The sequence below is a fragment of the Bos indicus x Bos taurus genome, chromosome 12 (genome assembly GCF_003369695.1).
Source record: "Bos indicus x Bos taurus breed Angus x Brahman F1 hybrid chromosome 12, Bos_hybrid_MaternalHap_v2.0, whole genome shotgun sequence".
NCBI lineage: Eukaryota > Metazoa > Chordata > Mammalia > Artiodactyla > Bovidae > Bos > Bos indicus x Bos taurus.
In genome coordinates, this window is record NC_040087.1 from 68406356 (window position 1) to 68434216 (window position 27861).

The window sequence follows — 27861 nt, forward strand, 5'->3', positions numbered from 1 at the left end:
TTTCTCTTCCATCCCAATAACATGGTTAGCCAAGCCAGACAGAATCAGAGAAATGGCTCTTCTCTCTTGTTTCTGCGACAGTCAAAATAATAAATAGGCTAATCATGTCAGTCATATTGACTCAGGTCATCTTAGACACACACCACCCTTCGGGAGTACAAAAGCCCCATTCCAGGATTTCTGTTGAATGATTTAGGCTCTTGGCCTGAAAAGAAAACCTATTTTTTCCTTTTCTCTTTATTTGTGTGAACACTATGGTCTAGGTCATATGGAAACATGTCTGGGAAGAAACTGCAAGACAGCTCTGAAATCTGCAGCCTGGTGGCAAGCTTTTATGAATACATCACACAATGTAGAGGAAGCTTTTATATTAATGAAAAACACAGGTGGTAGATGAAGAGCCGTGGCCACTGATTTTGACACCACCTGAGAACTATGTCATTGGCATAGAGTGTATGTGTTGCCATCATTTGAAATTAAGTCTGCAGCTGCCCACCACTCCTATTGCCTGTGGCGATGTACCAGTGTCAGAACCCACGTCAGTAGTCACTGAGGTCTGGTGGGCAGAAGACTGGGCAGGAGCCTAGAAAGACGTCATTGATCTTCCCCACCCTGGTGGCTCAGACAGTAAAGAATCTGCCTTCTATGCAGGAGACCTGGGTTTGATCCCTGGGTTGGGAAGATCCTCTGGAGAAAGGAATGGCAACCCACTCCAGTATTCTTGCCTGGAGGATTCCATGGGCAGAGGAACCCAGCAGTCTACAGTCCATGGGTTCACAAAGAGATGGACACAACTGAGCAAATAACACACACACACACACACATTGGTTCTGGCATCAGCAAAAAAGGTAGAGATATCCCTCTCTGTCTACCCCTCATTGATATGGCTAGGGACCCAATGGTTTAGACAAAACCAAGGCATTTATTGCATTTTATATTTGGCTGGTTGATTTGATAATGTGTTAAAATGAAACAGGTAAAAGGAGTTAGTTTTCCACTACTAACATTTTTATTTACTGAGTCTCTTATGTCTCTGCACTGTCCTGTTCTGAGGAAAAAAGGAATTAAAATAGGACAAGTTCGTCTGTTTCAGCAAGGTCCTGGAGCAGTGCATGCGTTTATCTGCCTCACACACAGGAACCTGGCATCCTCCCATCTTTCCTTTCAGCATATTTACTGTTGAAAATATGCATCTGCTTTGTATCATGTACAGTTCTGGGCACTAAGGAATAAAAGACAAATAATTTGTAGTATCTACCATCAACGAGCTCCAAGTCTAGCAGAAGAGACAGATGGAAAAAGAGATGATTATGCCACCAGGTGTGAAAGGCAGGGAGCGAGATAATCAAGGTGCCACGGGAACCCAGGGTGGGGAGCTTTCAGAGAGAAGGACTCCAATCTCCCTGGTAAAATTTTTGAAAACTTGCTTGAAATTAATCAAGTATTTGGCAACCGACGTTCCCTGAGTGGGTAGCACAACTTGACACGGAAGGAAAAGGAGGACCCAGGAGTCAGATGACTAGTGGATTGTGTGGGAAAGAGAGAAGGCCTACAAAAATGAGGGAAGAAACAGGCTGAGTATGAAAGGATGAGGGAAAAGAATAAAACCCACTGAGAAGGAAAACTGGAGGGGGAAGTGACTAAGCAAATGGTATGGGAGCAAATGACAAGAAAAAGGCTCTAGAGCCTATGAAGGCTGCTTAACTCATGCCATGTATGGTTTTGTCATTTATGTTTGTATTAAGCAATGCCATCATTGCAAATGATTTACATTATCAATTTGGTCTTTTTTTTTTTTTTTTTAACTTCATTCCCCAAATGCCAAAGAACATGTTAGCTGTGTTGGAGGAAAGTTTTTAGGAGGCAGTCACTACCATTTTTAATAAAAATCCGTCTTGGACCACAACTGTCTCTCCATGCCAGGGCCAGGACACCCAACTGCTCAGGGGACATTGCCACTGAGTGTCTGATCTATCATTCTTTTCCTTTGAAACGTGACTCTCATTCTCCTATCATTCCCCCTTTGTCATCATGCTTTTCACTATCTCCTTGTCTGCAGGCTGTTTTTAATTGCCGCTCCCTCTCATCTGATATTCCATCTTCTACTCCACCGATACCTCCCAACCTTCCTTCTCCACTTTGTTTAAAGCCTAGTAATCCTAGTAGGCTTCAAAAACACAGAAGGCTATCTCTGCACCCCTGTCCCTCCCCAGGCTGGTTTAAATTCTTTCTTTGAGGTTCCATTGCACTTGGTACGTGATTCCTGCTTAGTCCTCATCACACTGAATAATAATTGCTAGTGTGCTTGCCTGTCTTTCTGTGTGTCCAGTAGCTAGTAGGGGACCATACACATCACAGGCACTCAGTACACATTGGCTGATTAAATGAATGAGTAAAGAAAATAATAATGCGTCTTAGCAGTCAACAAAGTCGTGGGTTGCGAGTCCTTAGTTTCACTGAGCCTTTCAGAGATCGTCAGTGACTTAGTCGTCCAAAAGTTATACTGACATACAGGTCAAGTTTCTGACCCATCCATTTTGTTTCTGTTTTAAGCTTTTTATTTTGTACTGGAGTACAGTCGATTAACGGTGCTGTGGTCATTTCAGGTGAACAGAGAAGGGACTCAGCCATATATGTACATGTATCCATTCTCCCCCAAACTCCCTGTCCAGCCTGCCACATACCATTGAGCAGAGTTCCCTGTGCTGTACAGTAGGTCTTTGTTGGTTATCCATTTTAAATACAGTATTGTGTGCATGTCAGCTCCAAACTCCCTAAATATCCCTTCTCCCTGGCAACCATAAGTTCATTTTCCAAGTCTGTAAGTCTCTTTCTATTTTTTAAGTAATTTCATATTTTTATCATTTTTTTAGATCCCATATATATAGGATGACCAACCCATCCATTTTTTATTCTGAGTGCTATTATAAACATTATATTTTTAAATTACATTTTTTCAATTTTTCTACATTTTCTGTAGTAGGACACTATCATTATTTAACCTTTAAAAATAAATTAATAATTTCTTCTCAATAAAGAAAAAAATGTAAAGCAAGACCCAGTCTTTTGTGGCCTAGCAGTGTGTGTGGAGGGGAATAGAGTGGATAATTTAGGGGAATTGGGGAAGAGATTGGTAGTTCAGAAAATATTTTGTGATACAGTGTAGAAAGCATTAACTTTTGAACGCTGGATATGGTTTATTAATATGGGAATCATTACAAAGGTTAACTTGGATGTGCATGGAATGAGGTTGATAACTGCACAGTCTCATGTGAATTTTGAGAAACAAATGTACATTATCTGGATACATTTTTTAAAATATAATTATGAATTCTACATATTAATATATGCAAAGAAAAAGAGATTGATGTATACAATATAGAGGCATGCAATAGGCATATCTTTCTGCAAAAAGCCAGAAAGGGTTTATTCAATAAATATCCAGCAGCCTCTCTCAGAATAGTCTACTATCAGTATAGCTGTTTGTCTTAGAATTCTGACCCAATTCCAACTAAGTAATTTCATCCTGCCTGCTTAAATTCCCCCTACACAGAATTCTTCTTCATTTCTCGTCCCATCTGAAGTGTTACTCCATCCTGAAAACAGCTTGGTGTACCACTCTAAAGGTGACTGCTTTGCCCTGATGACTGAGGCAATTTTGTTATGTTAAGTGCTATGGGGAAAAAGCACTTACAGTACTCCCGTAGAAACGCAAGCTAATATTACTCAGTGAACCTTCCTTTCAGCTGTTGTGCTGCATGGCATTTTCGAAATGAGGAGGCCTTCACCCACTGCAGCTTATTTATGTGATGTATTCAAAATGGGCCCATTTCCTGAAGGCTTCTGGGAATATGTAGAGAAGAAATATGAAATAAACAGAAATTAAACAGATGAAGTTAAACAGCTAACAGTAGAGAGACCAGTGGGGTTGTTAAATCGTGACTTCAAACTTAGATCTAAACTTCTCAATAATCAGGAAGAATGGAGAATAATGACATGAGATGCATCTTCTGGTATATCTTCCATCTTGCTATATTCTAAATGACTGTTCTAAGAGGTTCTTGGGGTAGGCAAATGTGTCCCAAGTACAGAATTCAGAGCTACATAGACTTTGGAGTAAAATAACTTTTGCAAATTTATTGACTATTATTAATTTAGCATTTACCAGACAGCCACATTTTTTAAAAGCATAGCAAGCAGTACACTGAACATGCATGGATATATCACCCTTTGGTTTCTAGAATACTTCCCCTTGTTTTTTCTTTAAAGTTAGTCCCATTCATGTGAATGGTCTTTTAGTAGCCTCAAAATATGTTTTCTTTCTTACGAAAATTTCTTAGCCTGTTTTCAAGATACATGTTTTCTTTAAAAACAAAAAAAAGTAGTAGTATTGATCTCTACATACTCAAAGGTGGTGTATTACTTTTGAGTGAGTTGATCCTCCTCTGAGAGTTCACCTCCTTTGGGAGGTTAATTCAGGTGTATTAGCAGCAATTACTCATCACATGTCGCTGGACCCAGGTAAGGATACAAATGGGAAAGCAATGTCAGCCCATTTTTGGAGTGTTGACTTTATCATGAAATAACAATAGTAGATACTCATTCTAGTTTTTTTTTTCTATTTATATCATAAGCAACTCAACATTTTCTCTGTCCCTTTATCTTAAAACCTTACATAGATACTTAAAGAAAATAAGAAGAAATTTTCCAGGAAAACATCAAGGCTTTTGACATTGGATGTTTTATTTGACCAAGATAAAAAGACTTACTTCACTCAGGAGCATTTTTCAAATGTTGTGACATTTATTGTAATTACAATGTAACCAATATTATAATTTTGATTAATTCTACAAACAGTTCTGGGCCTTTCACATCACCTTATGAACATGGATAGTTTAAAATCTGTTTTAATGTTTTTGAAGTAGAAATGGTAGAGGAAACCTGGAAGTTGGAACCCACAGATCTGTGTCAGCATCGAACTTCCTTGTTGATATGGAACTCCTGTCTTCACTGAGCTTGACTCACTTTCTTTAAAATGGTGCTAAAGACAGCACCCCCCTCTTAGAGTCAGGAAGGTTAAGTGAGATGCTGCATGCATTGCTTCCCTGCGGGTAGGAAGGAAGTGGTCCTTCTAACTTGTCCTTCTACAAAGGAGCTACACATTTGCCTTCAGATCTGGGTGAATGGCTGTCTGATGATCCTTTATGTATCTATACCTAGATCTTTGATTATCATCTGCTCAAAATGTCCTTGATCATCTAACACAATAACCGCACAGCTTGAGAACACTGTCCTCATGTCTCAAAGTCCTGCTTCCCTGGCCTCACACTTTAAGCATGGATTTGGGGACTGAGAATGGTTTCCCAAGACTCATTGATGTATTCCTATTGGTTCTTTAAAGCGTATCTTTTTACACCCATTTTTCTTTTCTTTAATGTTATTTTGAAAGGAGGTAGCCTCGAGAATGGAGATGAAGTTGAAAGCCAAGTATTTTTGTGACTGGCACACACTTCATCATTCTTGCCACTTTCTGAAGGTCCACCCCAAAGCACATCCTCCCAACGCACATGACCTACCACATTGTCCACATCCCCCTTGCTTTCTTCATCTGTGCCGCCTGCATCCTTCACTCTGACACTTACTGAACACTTGTGTGTGCCCACTGCTTGGGTCTGACTACGTGCTCAGATGCCTCAGCCCACTTTCTCTTTGGTTTATCTGCCAACTGCTCATGTGCTTGTCTTGGTTGATCCCAGGAGCTTCAGCACATGCCCTCCTAGTTGGTCAGAGCCATAGATCCTTATGGTTTTGGAGATAGAATGACCATGAGTCATCTAAGAACCAAAATGTTTAACTTCACACAAAGGCACTAGGGAGATCCATGTCACACACTTAGGTTGTGACAAAGGCAGTACTAGAAACTATGTCTCCTCATGCATTTAAAAGTGTGTGAATGCTCAGTTGTGTCCGATTCTTTGCAACCCCATCAACTATAGCCTGCCAGGCTCCTCTGTCCGTGGAATTTTCTAAGCAAGTAATACTGGAGTGAGTTGCCATTTCTTTCTCCAGGGAATCTTCCAGACCCAGGGATTGAACCCACGTTTCTTGCGTCTCCTGCATTGACAGGTGGATTCTTTACCACTTATACCACCTGGGGAGCCATTTATGCATTTAAAACCCTTTCTAATTGCATGAGAAACATTTTTTTTTTAACTCTACAAATCTAACATTAAAATAAATGTCTGTTTAAATATCTTCTTTTTAAATATAGGAGGTTTATTAAAATGTAGAATCAGAGCTATATTCTCTTGCCTTCATTTATTAATGTCTCTATGTTGAGACTATTTCCTCTTATTAAAGTTTAAAATGCTTTATTAGTAGTAAATAAATATGCTCATTATACTTGGTTCTTACTTGGTTTTTAAGTAAATGACAACTTAAATCTATCTTCAGTTGATAATCAGAAATAGGGACAAATCAAAGATAGAAACTGTAGTTATTTTATAACAATGAAAAATCTGGTAAGAACCTGTAACTCCAATTATTAAAGAATGGTTACAGAAACAAGAGTGCAATGAAGATATGAAATATCATACAACTAATCAAAAGGATGTTTTCATAGAAGAATTAGAGAATACGTAAGTACATACTATTGAACTGAAGGCAAATGGTAAACAGCACATACAGAGTGTGACCCTAATGTTAGGTATATTAGAATTAACACCTGCAAGGAAGTGTCACAAAATATTATCCATGATGATCTCTGTCTTGGTAGATTGTATATGATTGTTTTTCTCTGAGTTTTTTGTTGTTGCTCCGTATTTTCCAAATTTTGTAAAACAAGCACACATAAACAGACACTCAGAGGAAACTTCCAATGAGCAACTGGATGTCCATATCCTGGTTCCAGGGAAAGTTGGACATAAATAGTAGATTTATAATAAAAAGAAAAAGAAGTAACTGTTGCCTAAAATCTTTCCTTCCAATTCAGCTGCTGTGTTCTTCAGCATAAAAAGAAATCTAACAAGAAAATAGTTACAGCTTTCTGAAAACCAACTCAATGAACTTACCTTAAATTTTATGCCTGGTGTCAAATATTCCTTCCCCAGTCATTTACCTGTTCTGAGTGCAGGATATAGCACTGAACTCTCATAATCAATGAGGTGACTTTTAATGGTAAGTTCTGGAAAACCCTAAACACTAACAGAAGTCTCGGGAAGAGAAATGTGATAAAGCTTGCAGGATGAAGGCCGCTGTCTGAAGTTCCCAAGGGCACTAGTTTGTTTGAAGCAGCCTCGTGAAGGAGCAAAGCCAGAGAAATGAAATTTTGATACCCTGCAGCCCACAGTGATCCCCCCGCCTCCCTCCTGTTAACCTCACACACCCGTACACACGTGTGCTTAGGCCACCAGCCTGAGACTCAAGCAGGACCCTTTGGCTAGATTGACAAGTTCAAGCAATGTACAGATGTTGGTTCTGACCTTACTTCGAATAGGACCTGCCTTAATTATTTACAAGCCATGAGACCCTGGGCAGGCTCTTCCATCTCTAGGGTCTTGGTCCACAACCATTAAGAAAGACTGTAGTCGGTCAGAAAAATCAAATGAATCTCTAGTGCTGAATGTTGTTAGAACAATACCAAGCCTGGACCCAGCCACTGAAATGGCTGTATAAGTGCTCACTCCCTCGCTGTCTCTCTCCCCTCTGTTCTTCCTTCCCTTTTCCTCCCTCTTTCATTCTCTTCCTCCTTAGTTGGCAAATGATCTTCATTTTCACCATGGACTATATTTTGGAGATAAATGTAAGCAAGATGTAAAGACAAAGGAAAAAACAAAAGTTCCCCTACTGTTTCATGCAATGTATCAGAGAGAAGAGATAACTCATCACCTTCTAAAATGAGGGTTTTTTCTTTTTCTTCTTTTTTTCAACAACCCACCTTTTCTTTTCTTTGGGTCCAGCGACCCCTGATACAGGACACACTGCTCTTTTTTTCATTTTCTTTTCGGTTCACCTGGCACTGAGCAACAAAATAATAAAAAATATATATTTTTTTAATAATGCCAAGCACACAGACAAGGCGGAGAAAAGGGCTCCCATTGCCTGCTGAATTGCCCACTAATCACCCTGTGCAGAACCAGCAGGGAATTCTGACAACACACCTGACTTTTCATTTATTTATTTTTTATTGGTTCTGGGAGAGGTTTGTGATTCATTCCGTGTAGGTGGCGAGGCCTTGTACTACAGGAACAAATCGTCCCTGGGGTGATTTGCTTTATTAACTTTTAGGCCAAAGGAGGGAGAAATAGGAGAATTGCTTTAACCGCAATATACTGGCAAAAAGTTTAGTGTGTTTTAGTTCATTGACACCTGAAATGTTTTAACTGGTCCTGTTTCTTAAAGACAGATGGGCTGGTTATAAAGAAGGAGGCAGCATGGTGGAGTTGAAAGGTGGCTGGTTGAAAGAAAACCGAGCAATGATCTCGGCCCTGCCGTGTGTGTCCCGTTAAAATCCCTAGACCCCTCATATTATGAGGACTTGGTGACCTTCTCTGTAAAATAAAAGGATTGGACTGGATATTGTCCTCCTTTTTTTAATTTTACTTTTTTACTGAAGTATACTTTACAATGTTGTGTTGGTTTCGGGTGTACAGCAGAGTGACTCAGTTATACGTATATACCCTTTCCAGACTCTTTTCTATTATGTTGTTGATAGTCGCTAAGTCGTGTATGACTACAATGCCATGGACTGCAGCACACCAGGCCTTCCATTCCTCACTGTCTCCCAGAGCTTGCCCAGGTTCATGTTCATTGAGTTGGTGATGCCATCCAACCATGTCATTCTCTGCCTCCTCTTCTCCTTGTGCCTTTAATCTTTTCCATTATAGCTTATTACAAAATATTAAATACAGTTCCCTGTGTTCTATAGTAGGTGCTTATTGTATATGTATTTTATATATAGTAGTGTCTATCTGTTAATCCCAAACTCCTAATTTATCCCTCCCTAACCCTTTCTCCTTTGGTAACCATAAGTTTGTTTTCTATGTCTGTGAGTCTATTTGTTTTGTAAGTATGTTCGTCTTTATAATTTTTTTTTAGATTCCACGTGTAAACAATAGCCTATGATATTTGTCTTTCTCTGACTTACTTCATATAGTATGATAATCTCCAGCTTCATCCATGTGGCTGCAAATGGCATTATTTCATTCTTTTTCATGGCTGAGTAGTATTCCATTATACATATGTACCACATCTTCTTTATCCATTCCTCTGTCAGTAGACATTCAGGCTGCTTCCATGCTCTGGCTATTGTAAATAGGACTGTATGTATCTTTTCGAATATTGTCCTCTTTCAGCAAAAGTTTACAACTTCATCAGTGAAGAATTCACATCTTTAGTATTAACTTTGTTGGAAAGTGAAAGGAACCCACATCTCCATAAAGATAGAATAATCCTAATATATAGTAAGCATTTCCTGTGCTATGTGACTAGTATTGCATCTAATCCACACATTGATGTAGGAAGAGCCCCTGTAATAACAGAGGACACCAAGGATCACAGAAGTTAAGTAAGTTGCCTTATAGAGGCTGCGACTGTGGGTCCTAGGCTTGCACACGTGACACACAGCCATGACCATGCATCACCTCCACACTGCTTCTCAGGGAGACCAAGAAGACCATCCAAACTGGTGAGGGATTCAAGTAACTCAAGTGGGATGTTCAAGTTAATAAAGGGTAAGGAGCAATGGGCATGCTTTTATAAACTTGTCAAGGACAAGCTGGATAGTGATGCCCCACTTTGAAAGAATAGGGTCTCTAAGGGAGGCTTAGGCTTCCTTGGTGGCTCAGATGGTAAAGAATCTGCCTGAAATGCAGGAGACCTGAGTTCGATCTATGGGTTGGGAGGATCCCCTGGAAAAGGGAATGGTAACCCACTCCAGTATTCTTGCCTGGAGAATTCCAAGGATAGAGGAGGCTGGCAGGCTACAGTCCATGGGATTGCAAAGAAACGAATACCACTGAGCCACTAAAACTAATTAACTAAGGGAGGTTTAGAGAGAAGTATAGTTGCAGCAAATAAAGAATGAGAAGAACTTAGGACCAAAATGCTTTATCTTTATCATCTTAGGTTTTCTCTTTTAATAGTCTCTTTAAAAGTGGTGAAGCATTGGAATTTAATAAATAAATAAAATATCAATAAGTAAATAAAATATCAATAAAACATATTGATACTATCTGAGCAATTTAGATGTTTCATTTGATGGATGGAGTGAGAGAGGACAATGATCTTGTGTTCAAAGGCTACTGTTTACATCAAATGATTTGCTTTTCTTCTTTGGCTCTTGTTTCCTAAAAAGCCCATTTGTTGGCCCAAGTCAACCATCTCAATACCAAAACCCTGTAGAATACTTTAGGGATTTAAAGATGCACTTCTCTCAGAAAGATCTCGAAGAACTCCTTACCCTCTTAAATCCTCTGATTCATCATCAAAGCAAAGACTGATTGGTGAATGTGAATTATTTAATATCCCTAGCTACAAATGACATAAAAAATTATTCATATGAAGAATTGGCAATAAAAGTTTAAATAAAGGGTTATGGTTGGTAGTATACACTTTAATGTCCATCAGATTCATGATTTATAAGGCCCAGTCTTTCTGGCTTGTGATGTATCTAAACATCTCAAAGTTATAGCAGTGAGATGATACTTATGTGAATATATTATATTTTTATGAAATGCAATGCATCATTCTACTAAAAAGAAACCAATGTCTGGAAATGACTCCTGTAGGTTCTAATTTCTGTACTGTGCTAGGACTACAGGTGAATTATTTCACCCCCTACAATTTGCATTTCCTTGACAATGTGGAAGCCAAATAAGTCTCTTTGTTTGCACTGGTTTCAGAATTAAATTAGTTTGTATATTTGTTCTCTACTCCTCTTCCTGGATTTGGTTTCAAAGTAAACAGTTATTTTCATCAAATTCTCTTTTATTTGGCTTTAACTCTTCAGTTTCTTGAATTATTCTAGGCGGCTGTCCCTGTTTTATTTTTCAATCAGGTATGTGTTCACTGTTTTAAATGGCATTTCATTGGTTCACTTCCATTTTCTATTATTTACCTCACTCTGTGGTATTATGATTTCTTTAGCTAGATCTCACCCCTGATGTGGTCTGATCTTTTTTAAAGGTATTTTTTGAAGTGCCTAGATACCACACAGGGTTGGTAAGACAGGAAAAGGATGATCATCAATTTGATGTTTAGTGAATGTGGGAAAATTACAGGAAAGAATCAGAAATGACATTCATCACAGAGATTGCTTTGAAAGTTAATGGCAAACGTAGAGTCTTGAGAATCAGCAAGAATTATCTTGTTTGGAAAAACCAAAAATGTCAACTTTTTTTTTTAGATTAACCTAGAAATGACCACTGACAGAAAGAAAATCAGCCATACTTTTCAATTTCAGGAGAAAAGATCTAAAAAGTTATTTCTACCTAATAACAAAAGTACAATAAGATTCTAAATTCCCATAGAAACTCTTCATCCACCTTATAACACATCAAAAGCCATCAAGGGCCTATTTATCTTGTAGGCCAGCACTAATAAAGTTTTGCGGGTGTTTTTGATGGTGTATGCTGCAGGGGAGGAGAGGGAGAGTAGTTTTAGGACAGGGGGAAGGGAGCCAGTTAGTTTATATCAAATTATAGGGGGGAGGGGGAAATGAAGATTTTAAAAATTTATTCCAGTAATTCATTTAACAACTCTTAGGATACTAGTATTGTTCTAAGGGATGAGACTACAAAAATTAACAAAAAGAAAGTCTCTGCCTTCTTGAGGATTACAAAACAGTGTGGGGTGGCGGGGAGGGAAGGGAACAAGAGCAAATATATATAAGATAATTCAGCAAATATTAAGTGCTATGAAGAATAAAGCAGTCAGATTAGAGTGACTAGGAGATTGTAGCGTAGTTATAGACAATTTTCTGAGAAATGTCATTTAAGTAGAGACCTGAAGAGAATTAAGAGACTGATATGTAGATATATAGAGGGAGAGTATTCAAGGAAGAAGGAATGGACAGTAAGTACAAAGGCCCTGAGGAAGGAGGGGGTCTGGCCTGTATTCCAGGAACAAAAGGAAGCTAATGAGTGATAATATGTGTGGTCATAGATGAGGTCATAAAGGTGAACTTGGAAAGCCTGTATAAATAGGCTGCAAGATCAAAAAATGTAAATAAATGATTTGTAAAATTGACTATAAAAATTTTAAAATTTCTGCATAGCAAAACAGACGTAAAGAACAGACTTCTGGACTCAGTGGGAGAAGGAGAGGGTGGGATGATTTGAGAGAATAGCACTGAAACATATACTTTACCATATGTAAAATAGATAACCAGTGAAAGTTTGGTGTATGAAGCAGGGCACCCAAAGCCAAAGCTCTGTGACAACCTGAGACAGGTTGTCCCCACCTCCCCAGGAGGAGGGAGATGGAAAGGGTGTTCAGGATGGAGGGGACACATGTATACCTATGGCCGATTCATACTGATGTATGGCAAAAACCATCACAATTTTGTAAAGTAATTATCCTCCAATTAAAATAAATAAATACATTTTTTTTAAATCCCACCATGAACAAAGTCAAAAGATAAACAGCAACTGGAGGAAATGATAACTCATATCACCCAAGGACTGGTACCTTTATTTTTTTAAAAGAAATTCCTTTATATCAATATGAAAAAATTAATAATCCAGTAGAAAAATAAGTGAACAGAGAATATGAAGGAAAAAAACCAATTGAAGTGGCTTTTAAACACATTAAAGGATGTTCAACCTTACTTACCATGAGGGAAATTCAAGTTAAAACCACACTGGGATGCAGTCTCTTACCCTATCAGATTGGCAAAGATCCCAGCATTTGATCTTAAGTCCATCTAAAAGTTGGAGCCTTAAAGAATCAGACACGGTCATGTATTTCTCTTGGAAATGTAAACAGGTACAGCCTTTATAGGCCAAGCTTCAGGACTAACCATCAACATTTTAAATGCCCATATCTTTGACCCAGCCTTGTAAGACTTTATCCAATAGATTTATTTGCTAAATGAATTATGTACAAGGATATTCACTGTGGCATTATTTGTAATAGCAGGAAACCACAGGACATGTTGAGTAGTAAGAAATGAATGAGAAGGGAGAGGTGGAATCTGATTAGGAGCCTCTTTTTAAACCTGAACCCTCGGAAGTTCTTGAGTAGGTAAAATGAGAACAGGCTGTATTTAGAACAACTGTGTGTCATCGATTTCAGGTTGGATTGGGTCCGTGTGGGACCTCGGTGACAACTTCAATGTCCTTGAAAGATTCTGATGGCGCTCAAAGTGGGGGAGTCCTTGTGTAGGGAGAGGGTTGGGGGCATCAGGGGTGGTCATAGGCAGGGCTGCCAAGGGGGCAGAGACCAGCTTATGAAGGGCCTTTCTTATGCCGGGTTAAGAGGTTCAGACTTTATCCTGAAGGCAGTGGCAACCTTTAGAGCGAGGCAGTGACCTCATCAGATTTGCATTTTTAAAAGACAGTTCTGCTGGCAATGTCAGGGAAGAGATTACAGAGCAGCAAGACCAGAGTGGGAGAGTGATTAGTGAGAAAAATAAGAATATAGTCCAGAGAGAGATACATATTTTCATTGTTTGGTGGTTCTTACGAATCAAAATTCTACAAACGGAAATGTCTTAACCACAGACTTGCCTTAAACATCAAGAGCGAAAAAAAAAATTTTAACTCTCCTTTTGGTGGTTTCATGGAGGCAGACATTTGTTAAAATGAATTCAATTGCGCACTTTACTAGGTGAATTTTGCTTTATATCAGTTATATCCCTATAGAGCCATACATTTTTAAAATTAAAACTGTCTTTAATAAGGAAAAACAAAAGAAACCCTGAAATGTGGTGTGGACTTTCTGACTAGGGAAGTTCCAATTTTCTACTCTCAAGGCTGCACTGTTTCCTGGTTATTCAGATCCTGTCTGCCTGCTGCTGTGGTGTATCCATCAGTTCCCCTAGCTGGGTTCTCCTGAAACTCATTCCTGTCCAAGATCTCACAAGAATTTTAATTAATTGATTTGAGTGAAAGCAAGGGCTTCCCTGGTGGCTGAGACAGTAAAGAGTCTACCTGCAATGCAGGAGACCTGGGTTCGATCCCTGGGTTGGAAGATCTCTTGGAGAAGGGAATGGCAATCCACTCCAGTATTCTTGCCTGGAAAATCTCACGGACAGAGGAGGCTGGTGGGCTGTAGTCCATGAGATCGCAAAGAGTCTGACACAGCTGAGCAACCAACACACATACAAAGTCTCTATAACTCAGTGTACCTGTCCCCAGCAAGCCACAGAGTAAAGCAGAGCCTTATAACACTTCCCTGTCATGACTGGGTCATAAAAGAGCCGATACATAGACACTGAAACAGGTTTTTATTATTGTTATTATTATTACTACTACCGATGAGTAACTGAGTGCCAATGAAGGAATTCCCCAGGGTGCTTTTAAAATAGCTTGATTTAAAAAAAAAAATTCTTTTGTCTGCTTCTCAGTGGGAAAAAGTATCTTAGTTAAGTTTAAACAATGTTACTGCAGATATAAGAGTAAGCACTGCTTCTAAAGAAAAGCAAAATAGGGCCCTATGGACTTCTGATAAAGCAAGAAAGTAGATTGTGCTTATAGATTTCACAGTAGGAGAAGGGGATGACAGAGGATGAGATGGCTGGATGGCATCACCTACTCAATGGACATGCTGCTGCTGCTGCTAAGTCGCTTCAGTCGCATCCGACTCTGTGCGACCCCATAGACAGGAGCCTATTAGGTCCACTGTCCCTGGGATTCTCCAGGCAAGAACACTGGAGTGGGTTGCCATTTCCTTCTCCAATGCATGAAAGTGAAAAGTCAAAGTGAAGTGGCTCAGTCGTGTCCGACTCTTAGCGACCCCATGGACTGCAGCCCACCAGGCTCCTCCGTCCATGGGATTTTCCAGGCAAGAGTACTGCAGTGGAGTGCCATTGCCTTCTCCATTTATTAGGTTAAGCTTACTTCAACTGAACTTTCATTTTTTTTCCAGCTTTATCAAGATATAATTGATACATAACATTGTGTAAGTTTAAGGCGTATAGCACAATGGTGTAATACATGGGTATTTTGCAAAATGATTATCAGAATGAAATTAGCTAACACATTCATCACCTCGAATAGTTACCCTTTGTGTGTGTGTTCATATGTGGTGAGAACTTTTAAAATTCACTCTCTTAGCAACTTTCAGGCATTCAATACAATTCCATTAAGTATATTCACCATGCTGTACACCACATCCTCAGGACTTATTCCTATAACTGGAAGTTTGTACCTTTTGACCATGTCTATCCATTTCCCTAGGCTTCCCTAGTGGCTCAGATGGTAAAGAATCCTCCTGCCAATGCAAAAGACCCAGGTTCAATCCCTGAGTTGGGAAGATCCCCCTGGAGAAGGGAATGGCAGCCCACTGTAGTATTCTTACCTGGAGAATTCCATGGACGGAGGAGCCTGGTGGGCTGCACTCCATGGGGGTCACAAAAAGTTGGACATGGCTAAGCATGCATGCGAGCGTGTGCACATACACACACATGCAAGCATGCACACACACATCTGTTTCCCCACCCCTTCACAATTGAACTTTCAAAATTATTTCTACTCTGTTGTTACTTACACAAAGACTAATAACATCTCATTTTAAAAGAAAGTCTTTCTCTTCTTGCCTCCCCTAAAACATTTTGAAAATCACTTTCCTCCAGGTTATAATCAGTAGCATTCAACAAAGTTATTTCTGATTTTACATCTCCTTTTATCAAAAGATAAATTTAAAAGATGTGTCTAATCATATGAAATCCTACTTAATATTTCTATCCCAGAGGCACAAAGCCTTCGGGAGTCCCTGCAGCAAGATGGTTTTAATCCAATGCCATCCAGAGATGAGAGATAATGGCTGGTTCCTTGTGTCAGAGACTTGCTCTTCATAAAGTCAAGTACTTAGAGAAAAATCTACATCTTTACCTTCTTCCAAACCTGCTCTCTGTCTTGCTAGCTCCTACTCACATCCCAGGGGAAACAGCTGATTCTGAGACTAGCCAACCCTGCATTTGACGTACAGTAACACTGTATTGAAACAATACACTGTATTGAAACAACAAGTGCAGGCTTAGAACGGTTCTTTTTGTATGTTCCCTGGGTCTGGAAGATCCCCTGGAGAAGGCAATGGCACCCCACTCCAGTATTCTTGGCTGGAAAATCCCATGGACGGAGGAGCCTGGTAGGCTGCAGTCCATGGGGTTGCTAGAGTCGGACATGACTGAGCAACTTCACTTTCACTTTTCACTTTCATGCATTGAAGAAGGAAATGGCAACACACTCCAATGTTCTTGCCTGGAGAATCCCAGGGATGGGGAAGCCTGGTGGGCTGCCATCTCTGGGGTCGCACAGAGTCAGACACGACTGAAGTGACTTAGCAGTAGCAGCAGCAACACTGTATTGAAAAGCAGTGCAGGCTTAGAACGGTTCTTTTTGTATGTTCCCTGGGTCCGGAAGATCCCCTGGAGAAATGAATGGCTACCCACTCCAGTATTCTTGGCTGGAGAATCCCATGGACAGAGGAGCCTGGGGGACTACAGTCCATGGGATCGCAAACAGTCTGACACGACTGAGCCACTAACACTTTCACTTTAGTGGTTGGAAACAGGGGTTACATCATTAATGTTGTTTGTCAGATATTTATTGACTAGAGATCTGAATAATTTGAATCCTGTCAAATAAATTATAGGAAAAACATCCCCAAGTATTTTGTAAATATTGTAATTGGGCTACTCCAATATTCTGTTGCTACAAAATAAATTATCCCTAAATTTAGCAACTTAAAACAACAATGGTATTATTATAAACTACAGAACAGTGAATCAGGAATTTGGGAAGCCTCAGCTAGCTCATTCTTCTGCCCCACGTGGGGTCACTAGGTGGTAATCAGCTGGTAGATAGACTGGTCGAGTTGGCCTCACTCACATGCCTGGCACCCTGGCAGGAGTCTTAGTCCACTGGAGCTGCTCTAACAAAAATATCAAAGACTGAGTGGCTGAAACAGAAAGCATCTCTCTCTCACAGTTCTGAGTGCTGGAAAGTTCAGGGTCAAGACACTGGTGGATTGTGTCAGGTGAAGCCTGCACCTGGTCCACAGGCTGCCACCCTCACTGTGTCCTCACGTGGTGGGAAGGACAGGGGAGCCATGTGGGTCCTTTAATAAGGACACTAATCCCACTCATGAAGGCTCAGGCCTCTCGACCTAATCACCTCCCAAAGGCCCCGCCCCTAAATGCCATCACCTAGGGGATTAGGTGTCAACATATGAATTATTGGGAGGACTCAAGTATTTTGTCTATAACAGCAAGCATGGCTAGTAACCTGGGCCCAGTAGGGACTATCCCCTGGAGTGCCTACATGTGGCCAGACCAACATGGGGACCTCAGATAGAGTCTCACAAGACAGAAAGTGGAAGCTGCAGTCTGATAATTTCCTGCTCCGGAAATCAAGTGTCCCTTGCACTGCATGCTGTAGTAGTCACTGCAGTGACAGAGCCCACCCTGATTCAGGGGGACGAGATACAAACCCCACCTCTACTTCCCAGGTTGCACCAGTGATAAAGAACCCGTCTCCAATGCAGGAGACACAAGAGACATGAGTTCGATCCCTGAGTTGGGAAGATCTCCTGGAGCAGGAAATGGCAACCCACTCCAGGTATTCTTGCCTAGAAAATCCTATAGATGGAGGAACCTGGTGGGCTACAGTCTATGGGGTCACAAAGAGTTGGACACAGGACTGAGCTGCATACACACACACACACCCCTCGATGGAAAGTGAGTCAGAATTTATAGTGATCCTTAATTGGCAAAGGGGCACCATGTGAGAAAACACTGAAGTTTTGTATCTCTTGGTATAATGAACTCATCCATCAAAAAGCAGCTACTATGAAAATATTAATTTAACATACAAAAAAGTACCAGTTATACATCTTAAAGGCATTCATGTATATTTTACGACCCAGCTCCTCACATCACTTGCTGTCAATACATCCACCAAAATATCTTGCCAGGTGGTCCTCTCCTTTCTGCTTCTACTGCCCAGAGATAGTGCCATATAGCTGCTAACCTTTGTTGTGCGCCAGGCCTTGTGCTAACATCTTTCCAGGCACTATCTCATTTGATTCCTCATGCACACTATAGGTGGAGGTTGTCACAATCTCTACTTCATAGATGAAGAAAATGGGACTCTGTGAATTAAGTGACACATGTTATCTCTCAGACTTTCAATGGATGAACCTAAATGGAAACTGAATCACCTGACTCCATCTAACCAGAGTTGGGTTTACTCACCTCTAACCAGAAAGTCCATGCTGACGTGAGTGGAATGCCTTGACCCCGAGGTGCAGCTTTGCCTGCACCCTTTGAGTGGGCACATTCTTGCTGAGCTGCTACACATGCCTCTTGTGCTAAAAGGGTCATCATATTTCTCTCTGCATCAAAACCTTATGCTAAGATACCAGCTACTTCTGTTGTTGTTTACTCGCTAAGTTGTGTCCAGCTCTTTTGTGACCCGCCAGGCTCCTCTGTCCATGGGATTTCTCAGGCAAGAATACAGGAGTGGATTGCCATTTCCTCCTCCAGGGGATCTTGCTGACCCAGGGAGCAAACCTGAGTTTCCTGCACGGCAGGCTGATTCTTTACCACTAAGCCCCCAGGGAAGCCCCCAGTTACTTCTGCTGCTGCTGCTAAGCCACTTCAGTCGTGTCCAACTCTGTGCAACCCCAGAGACGGCAGCCCACCAGGCGCCCCCATCCCTGGGACTCTCCAGGCAAGAACACTGCAGTGGGTTGCCATTTCCTTCTCCAATGCATGAAAGTGAAAAGTGAAAGGGAAGTCGCTCAGTCGCATCCGACTCTTAGCGACCCCATGGACTGCAGCCTACCAGGCTCCTCCATCCATGGGATTTTCCAGGCAAGAGTACTGGAGTGGGATGCCATTGCCTTCTCTGACTCCGTCTAAATAACATTAGAAACAAAAGTTATGTATACTGCTTGAGCAAGACAATAGTCTTTTGTTTAAAGAGAAACAAAACGGACAACACGGAAGCTATGCACAGAAAGGACCAGCTGGTCATTAGCTGACATACTCAAACTGGCCTAGTTTAATTGGCAATAGATAACAGCTCCAAGAGCATAGTTAACAATAATGTTCCGAATATTTCAAAATATAAATGGCACGGAGATAATTAAGATAGCATAGGATGGCAGCCTCTGGAGGAAGTTATGACCATGTTCTGACTTAATTGGTTTCAGAGAAACTTACCAACTACTGCCTTGGTGTCATAAAAGTCTTGCGTGTTTTCTTTGCTTTGGGAGGAGAGAGAGGCATGGTTTCCCTGGCCCCAAAGGAGAGAAAAGATTCTCCTGACACTTGGGGAGCTTGACTGCTGACAGACTTGCCCAGCAGGTGGGAGGCACACCAGTCAAGCGGGGATGTGCTTGGCTGCTCAGTGGGCCACGGAGGTACCACACAGATCCTCTCACCATCTGGGCTCTGGGGCACGAGGAAGAGCCACCATCCGCTTGCACGCCGGTTCCAAGTCCCAGCGCTGAGGACTCAGGCTGCCCTTCACTGCTACTTTCTCACCTTGCAGTGTGTCTAAACTAGACTCCTAAAGGCAGCTGCTGTGAGCATAACCTTTACATGGAAGCACAAAATATTAGAGGAATTTTCTGAAAAGCTGCTTTTCTTTTTGTGACCCTGGGGAATCCCGTCATGTATATTTAGAACAATGGAAAAGGGGATTTTGTTGGGGGCAGGGATGATTATATTGTACGGAGACATATATATTTTTTCTGCTTATGGTTGTCTGTTGTTGCTGTGTTGTATGGTCGCAAAGTTGTGTCCAACTCTTTGTGATCCCATGAACTGCAACATGCCAGGCTTTCCTGTCCTTCACTGTCTCCCAGGGCTTGCTCAAAGTCATGTCTATTGAGCCACTGATGCCATCCGACCAGCTCATCCTCTGTTGCCCCTTTATCCTCCTGTTTATCTGGCCCTCTGTCAACCAACCTGTTTTCACAAACAACTTTGTAATAGAGAATTTTAAGTCCAGAAAACCAGCACTTACTTTCCTCTGCTAGCCTTGCTCTCATTCTAACCAAAAACCTGGGTGTGACTATAATCAGTGCACACATGTTATTTTATCCAAATATTTCCACACAATTTTATCTGTGCTTTTCCAAGATTTGGAAGAATGCATGTATTTCTTTATGAAAGCAACACAGTGTTTCAGTATATTGGTATATATTATACTAGTTAACGATTTATCAACAGATAATTCAGTTAATAAGAACTTCTGTAGTTGATCAACACAATGTGCTGTGCATAGTCGCTCAGCTGTGTCTGACTCTTTGCACCCCTATGAACTGTAGCCCGCCAGGCTCCTCTGTCCATGGGGATTCTCCAGACAAGAATACTGGAGTGGGTTGCCATGCCCTCCTCCAGGGGATCTTCCCAACCCAAGGATCAAACTCAGGTCTCCTGCACTGCAGGCCGATTCTTTACCATCTGAGCCACCATTCTTTGTGTGTGTGTGGTTAAAAAAAAAAAAAACCACATAACATGAAATCCACCCTCTTAACAAATGTTTCAGGGAGCACTACAGTATGGTTAACTCCATGCACATTTCTACTCTTAATAATGGTTCTGAGGTTTTGAGTCAATCATTGAGTCTTCAAAGGAGAATCTAATTTTCCTTTGTAAAGTGATTTTTTAATGAATTTTTTAAAAATTAGTAATAGCCTAAACCAGATAGCTTAAAGTAGCATATTATGACCGGTGATCTAAATTAAAAGGAAAATAAGCTACTATATAAAATAAACAACATGATCTTACTATATAGCACAAGAAACTATAGTCAATAGCCAGTAATAAACCATGAAGGAAAAGAATATGAAAACAGTGCATGCATATGTATGTATAAGTGAATCACTTTGCTGTATACCAAAAGTAACATAGTGAATCAGCTATACTTCAATAATAAATAAATTTTTAGAAATCAATAAATATATATTTATTTACAGCAAAAATGTATCACCTTAAATTAATTTGTGTAAAAAGCAGATGAATCAAGATGAAAAATGGAACTTCAAGGCCAAGCAATCTGAATGAATATGGCCATTTGGTAACATGTTTAATAAATGGGATCATCAGTAGGATGGCCTATTTCCAAGGTCAAGGAGGCAAATGGGGTCAAAAAAGAGGAGCTGAGTTTGCAGATCCAGGAAGCAAAAAGCTGAGCTCTGTGGTGACAGAGGAACACGGAACTAAAGATTGAAATCACCAAAGAGAAACTCCTTGACTTTATGATATGAATCGAATGGCTTTGTGCCTTACCTATTAAAGGGAATGTCAGGTAAAGAGGGACTGGTTGAATTTAAACAAGAGAAACTTCTCAGAGATATTTTAGACCCCGTCATTGCAAATTGAGACAATATACTGATTCCTTATGATCCAATGCAAAGCTCGTCCTTTCTACCCAGAACACAACTGACTAAGACATCTGATATAGCTAATGTTATTACTGTCTCAACTCAACCCATTCCTGTTGGATAAATATTCCATGATAGGCCAGTACTCTTTGTGTAATGATTTATTCAAATACTTCTCTAAAACATACAATTAAGGATCCCATAGTTATCACTTCCTTTAACTGCATACAGTGGATGACTCCCTAGGGCCAATTCTTTTTCCTTTATAAGGATTCCTTGTCCTTCTATTTTAATAGCAGGAGACACCTGTCTAGAGAATCATGGGCTTCCCTGGTGGCTCAAATGGTAAAGAATCTGCCTGCAAAGCAGGAGACCCAGATTCCATCCCTGGGTCAGGAAGATCCCCTGAAGAAGGGAACGGCTACCAACTCTAATACTCTTACCTGGAGAGTTCCATGGACAGAAGAGCCTGACAGGCTACAGTCCATGGGTTGCAAAGAGTCGGACATGACTGAGAGACTATCACTTTCCTGTCTAGAGAAACTTGCTCATCTGTCATAATTAATCTTCATCAAAAAGCCTCTTGAAGAGTCTAACAATACAGGGGATTATTTTTATAAATACACAAAATAGATATAAAAACATAAAAGAAACAGAGCAACTTTCAGGGCAACTTTAAAAGCCTTAAAGAAAGGACTTTCTTGGTGTTCCAGGGACTTAGACTTCACTCTCCCAATGCAGGAGACCTGGGTTTATATGCTGCAAATAAAGTTCCCACAGGATGCAACTGAAAGATCCTGCATGCCACAATGAAGATCAAAGATCCCTGTGCCACAACTAAGACCAGGGCAGCCAAATTAGTAAATAAACAGACAAAAACTAAAGGAGAAGACATCTTTTTTTGGTGGGGGGAGGACTTGCCCTACAGCTAGCAGGGCCTTAGTTTCCCAACCAAGGATGGAACCAATGCCCTCGGCAGTGAAAGCAAGGGGTCTTAACCACTGGATCACTAGGAAAATCCACCAAAACATCTTTAATATCCAAATACTACAACCAAACAGTGTGCATCCTCTGTCCATTGTTGTTCCACTGCTCCATCGCGTCTGACTCTTTGCAACCCCATGGACTGCAGCACGCCAGGCTTCCCCATCCTTCACTGGCTCCCTGAGTTTGCTCAAACTCATGTCCATTGAGTCAGAAATGCCATCCAACCATCTTATCCTCTGTCGATCCATCTCCTTTTCAATCCTTCCCAGCATCAGGGTTTTTTCAAATGAATCAGTTCTTCGCATCAGGTGGTCAAAGTATTGGAACTTCAGCTTCAGCATCCGTCCTTCCAATGAATATTCAGGGTTGACTTCCTTTAGGATGGACTGGTTGGATCTCCTTGCAGTCCAAGGGACTCTCAAGGATCTTGTCCAGCACCACAGTTCAAGAGCATTAGTTGCCAGACTATTAGGTCATGAAGATCCAGAGAAATGACCACTTTGTTGTAAGGTTCTGATGTGACATTCACAAATAGGTCTGTGATAAGGGGGGGAAAATCAGCAAATTTGTTATTAGAGTTTATAATGAGTCTTTGTTCACACATCAGTTTCCCATGTCATTGTCCATGAGAGTAATATGGACCAAGCACTGGGGGTGAGGATGGAAGCAGGACCTCCTGATTTTCTAGTGTGGCTCTGGATGCTTCTAGTCACCATCATTCCATAGCAAGGAGATCAAGGACCCAGGTGTTAGGTCTGGCAGAGACAGCCTGTTGATACTGTCAAAGCTGATGTTTTTCACAAACCCTGGTGCCCTTTAAAGACGTGACTCTGCTTCCCAGACAGTCCTTTCTTGTAAAAATTCATCTATCTTAAAAGGCTTTTCACTTGCCTAATTCATACCTACTTATAACCCTGAAAAATGTTTGATGTTGGCCTTTGGTGGAGCATGGTAGGATATGTAATAAAAATAAAATTTGTTTTCTTCACATCAATGCTATGAAGCAGCTACTATAAACAGTATGTTACATTAATAATATGTTACATTTAGAAAGCAGATTATACAATATCCACACAGTATATTTTCAGTTGCATGCTTAAAATATTCATGCACAGAGGGGGAAAAAACAACATAGGGCATATACCAAAGTGTTTATAGTGTTATTCTGGGAAGTGGGATTGTGGGTGTATTTCTCTCCTTCATGTTTCTTTTCTATATTTTCTAAGTGTCTGATGATAAACATGTATTCATTTGAAAGGGGCAACATTTTAAGATTGGTTTCCAAGTGCTTTACCAATTGAAAACCCTGACAAATTTTGAGGCAACATGTTAAAAGTCTAGGCTGTTCTGTCTTTCATTGTAGCTGCTGGTCTCAAATGGACAGTGTTAATTATATTTAAATTAAAGGGAAAATAATTTATTCACCATTTAATTATTCAGTCACATTTGCCACATTTCAAGTTTCAGTAGCCACATTTTCATCATACAAAAAATTCTATTCCACAGTCCTGATGGAGACAAGTTAGCAAACTATGCTGGTTACCAACCTGGGCCAATTTGCAGTGGCAAAGGAATGGTCCTCCTTATCACTTATTATTATTACAGTGCCACTCATTACAGACACTGGGAGAGTCCTCATCCGAGGTCCCTTTATGCACTTCACTAATCTTTGGCCCAGTGAGCTAGAGATTTCTCCCACAGTCATCCGGGTGTTAGTGGCAGGTTGGGAACCCAGAGCAACTCACCCCTATTTTATAACTCTCATCTCCTTATCATTGTGATGATCTTCTCCAGAAAACTAAATCTTCCCAAGCTGTACTTCAGTTCAGTATCATTTCATAGACATTTTTGAAAGCTTACAATGTGATAGACACAGTAATAAGCCTTGAATATGAAAAACCAGAGACTTCCCTGGTGGTTCAGACAGTAAAGAATCAGCCTGCAATGCAGGAAACCCAGGTTCAATCCCTGGGTTGGGAAGATCCCCCAGAGAAGGGAATGGCTACCCACTCCAATATTCTTGACTGGAGAAAAACCAAGGAAGAGAAGTTTCTCTATTCCTAAAGTGTAACAAGGTGTTAAAAACAGGGCATGCTAGATAGAGTGACACCACCGAGTAGGGACAAGTCTGTTCTTGGAAAATCTAGCAATGCTTCCTCCACCTAGTTATGCTTGAGTCTTGACATTTGAACATCCTCCAGACTCTCAAATTTACACTTCAATAGTCTCCATGTTCTCCATACTCCAGAAGAAAAGAGATTAACTCCACTTTTGAACCTGATCTAATTTTTTTTAAACTTCACTTGAAAGAGCTAGGTATATTCAACTCTTTTAATTTGAACTTACTTTCTCATTTTGGGGCCAGGTTCTATACTTGTAAAATAGTTTTAAACCTTCAAGTGAAATAAAATACTCTTTTAAGACTGAGTCATCCATTCCATTTTGAACTATATAAAAGCAAATACCAAATTTGAAAGAGTGATCATTTTTCAGCCAGTCATGTGGGAAGTGTTGCAATACAGGTTAGAAGCTGGAGTTCCCAGTTCTCAAATCAATCATGTTCCTATATTTTAACAGATGCCATGCTCTTGGTGGCAGAGCGACTGGAAGGACCATTCAACATTGAGTCGGTCATGGACCCAATAGACGTCAAGATCTCTGAAGCCATTATGAACATGCAGGAAAACAGCATGCAAGTGTCTGCAAAGGTATTTGCCTTAGTCATTTATCTAATAAGCAAAGGGTAGTCACCTAAAAACGAAGTAACTAGATACGTTGACTGGGATTGCAAACTCTAATATGTTGTCCGTGAGCTTTTCCTGTCGCATGACAAATTTGCTACTTCATTAAAACTGTCTAACAAAAGGGCATTAAGAAAGGAAATAAGCTTTTCCTTTGCAGTTCCTCAATCATGAAGAAATTATTGGCTGCTAAAAAGTTTTAGAGAGCCCCAAGTATATTGACTAATCCCTCACATTTGTGAGCAATTTGGGGAAAAGTTGCTTTTTAATGGTTGTGATTTCTGCACACCCTCACCCTATTCTCTCTCTCTAGGAACTTCTAATTACGTCCTCAGCTGTGCAAACCAGGCAAATGTTCTCTCTGTTCACTCGTAAATTATTAAACATTCCATCTGACTTCCTTTTTTAAGACGATAATGTAACCCTCATTAATGAATCGTCAGAGGAAAATGCCGATTTGTATAAAGTCAAACACACATTTTTAAAAAATAGTAAGTTTTTATAAATCAAACAAGACAGATTCTGGATTTTCAGCTGCAGAACATAAATATCAAGTGCACAATTTTTAAAATTTTTAGAAAAATTTTATTGGAGTATAGTTGATTTACAATGTTGTGTTAATTTCAGGTGCAGCCAAGTGAATCAGTCATATACATGTGTATATCCGCTCTTTTTAAAATTCTTTTTCCATATACGCCATTACAAAGTATTGAGTAGATAGAGTTCCCTGTGCTCTACAGTAGGTCCTTATTAGTTATTTATTTTATATATAATATTATGTATATGTCGGTCCGTCTAGTCAAGGCTATGGTTTTTCCTGTGGTCATGTATGGATGTGAGAGTTGGACTATGAAGAAGGCTGAGCGCCGAAGAATTGATGCTTTTGAACTGTGGTGTTGGAGAAGACTCTTGAGAGTCCCTTGGACTGCAAGGAGATCCAACCAGTCCATTCTAAAGGAGATCAGCCCTGGGATTTCTTTGGAAGGAATGATGCTAAAGCTGAAACTCCAGTACTTTGGCCACCTCATGCAAAGAGTTGACTCATTGGAAAAGACTCTGATGCTGGGAGGGATTGGGGGCAGGAGGAGAAGGGGACAACAGAGGATGAGATGGCTGGATGGCATCACTGACTCGATGGACGTGAGTCTGATTGAACTCCAGGAGTTGGTGATAGACAGGGAGGCCTGGCATGCTGCGATTCATGGGGTCACAAAGAGTCAGACAGGACTGAGCGACTGAACTGACTTGATCTGATCCCAATTTTCTAATTTATCACTCCCCCTCTTACCTCCTGGTAACCAGAAGTTTGTTTTCTACATCTTTCAGTCTATTTCGGATTTGTAGATAAGTTCACTTGTCCTATTTTTTCAGAATCCTCATATAAGTGATATCATATGATATTTGTCTTTCTCTGTCTGACTTACTTTACTCAGTGTGACAGCCTCTAGGTCCATCCATGATGCCACAAATGGCATTATTTCATTTTTATTATTTCGTTCATTATTTTGTTCTCTCTTATGACGGAGCAATATGCCACTGTACATAAATACCACCTCTTCTTTATCCATTTCTCTGTTGATGGACATTTAAGTTGCTTCCGTGCCCTCAGAATGGGAGAAAATATTTGCAAAAAATTATTAAAGCAACTGACAAAGGATTAATCTCCAAAATATATAAACAGCTTATATAGCTTGATATAAAAAAGAAACAAATAACCCAATCAAAAAGTGGGGGGAAGATCTAAATAGACATTCCTCCAAAGAAGATATACAGGCCAGTAGGCACCTGAAAAGATGCTCAATAATACACATTATTAGAGAAATGCAAATCAAAATGACAACGAGGTATCACTTTATATCAATCAGAATGGTCAAAAATTATCAAAAAATCTGCATACAATAAATGCTGGAGAGGGTGTGGAGAAAAGGAAACCTTCCTACACTGTTGGTGGGAATTGAACTTGATATAGCCACTATGGAGAACAGTATGCGCGTGAGTGTGTGTGTGAGTGTATGTGTGTGTGTGTGTGTGTGTGTGCACACACGCCTGTGTGTGCTCAGTCATGTCCGACTCTCTGCGACCCCCTGGACTATGGCCTGCCAAGCTCCTCTGTCCATAGGATTTTCCAGGTAAGAATACTGGAGTGGGTTACCATTTCCTTCTCCAGGGTATCTTCCCTACCCAGAGATCAAATCCGTGTCTCCTGTGTCTTCTGCATTGTAGGGCAGGTTCTTTACTACTGAGCCACCTGAGAAGCCCTCGGAGAACAGTATAGAGGTTCCTTAAAAAACTAAAAGTATAGCAACATATGACCCAGCAATCCCACTCAAGGGCATATATTCAGAGAAAACAATAATTCGAAAAGATATGTGCACCCCAATGGTCATTGCAGCACTACTTACAATATCCAGGAAATGGAAGTGCACAATTTTTATTTATCCCCACCCAGTTGAAAACAAATAGGACCCACCATAAGCAAAATTTAAAAGTTTGAAATGAGTCTCCAGCCTTTCCTTCATCACCCCTTTTATCCACACTGATGACCACACAATGCCCTTCTGTTCGTTTTTACCAG

At 40.4% G+C, this 27861-nt stretch overlaps 1 protein-coding gene across 2 annotated transcripts in view; it reads left to right on the forward strand.

Annotated features, from left to right (window-relative positions):
* The window catches only part of GPC6 (glypican 6), a 1232535-nt gene that overhangs the window by 1086088 nt on the left and 118586 nt on the right, over positions 1-27861 (forward strand). For both annotated transcript variants that reach the window (XM_027557801.1, XM_027557800.1), the window contains exon 5: positions 25123-25253. In XM_027557801.1, coding sequence (XP_027413602.1) covers positions 25123-25253 — 131 coding nt within the window. The remainder of the gene's footprint in view (positions 1-25122; positions 25254-27861) is intronic.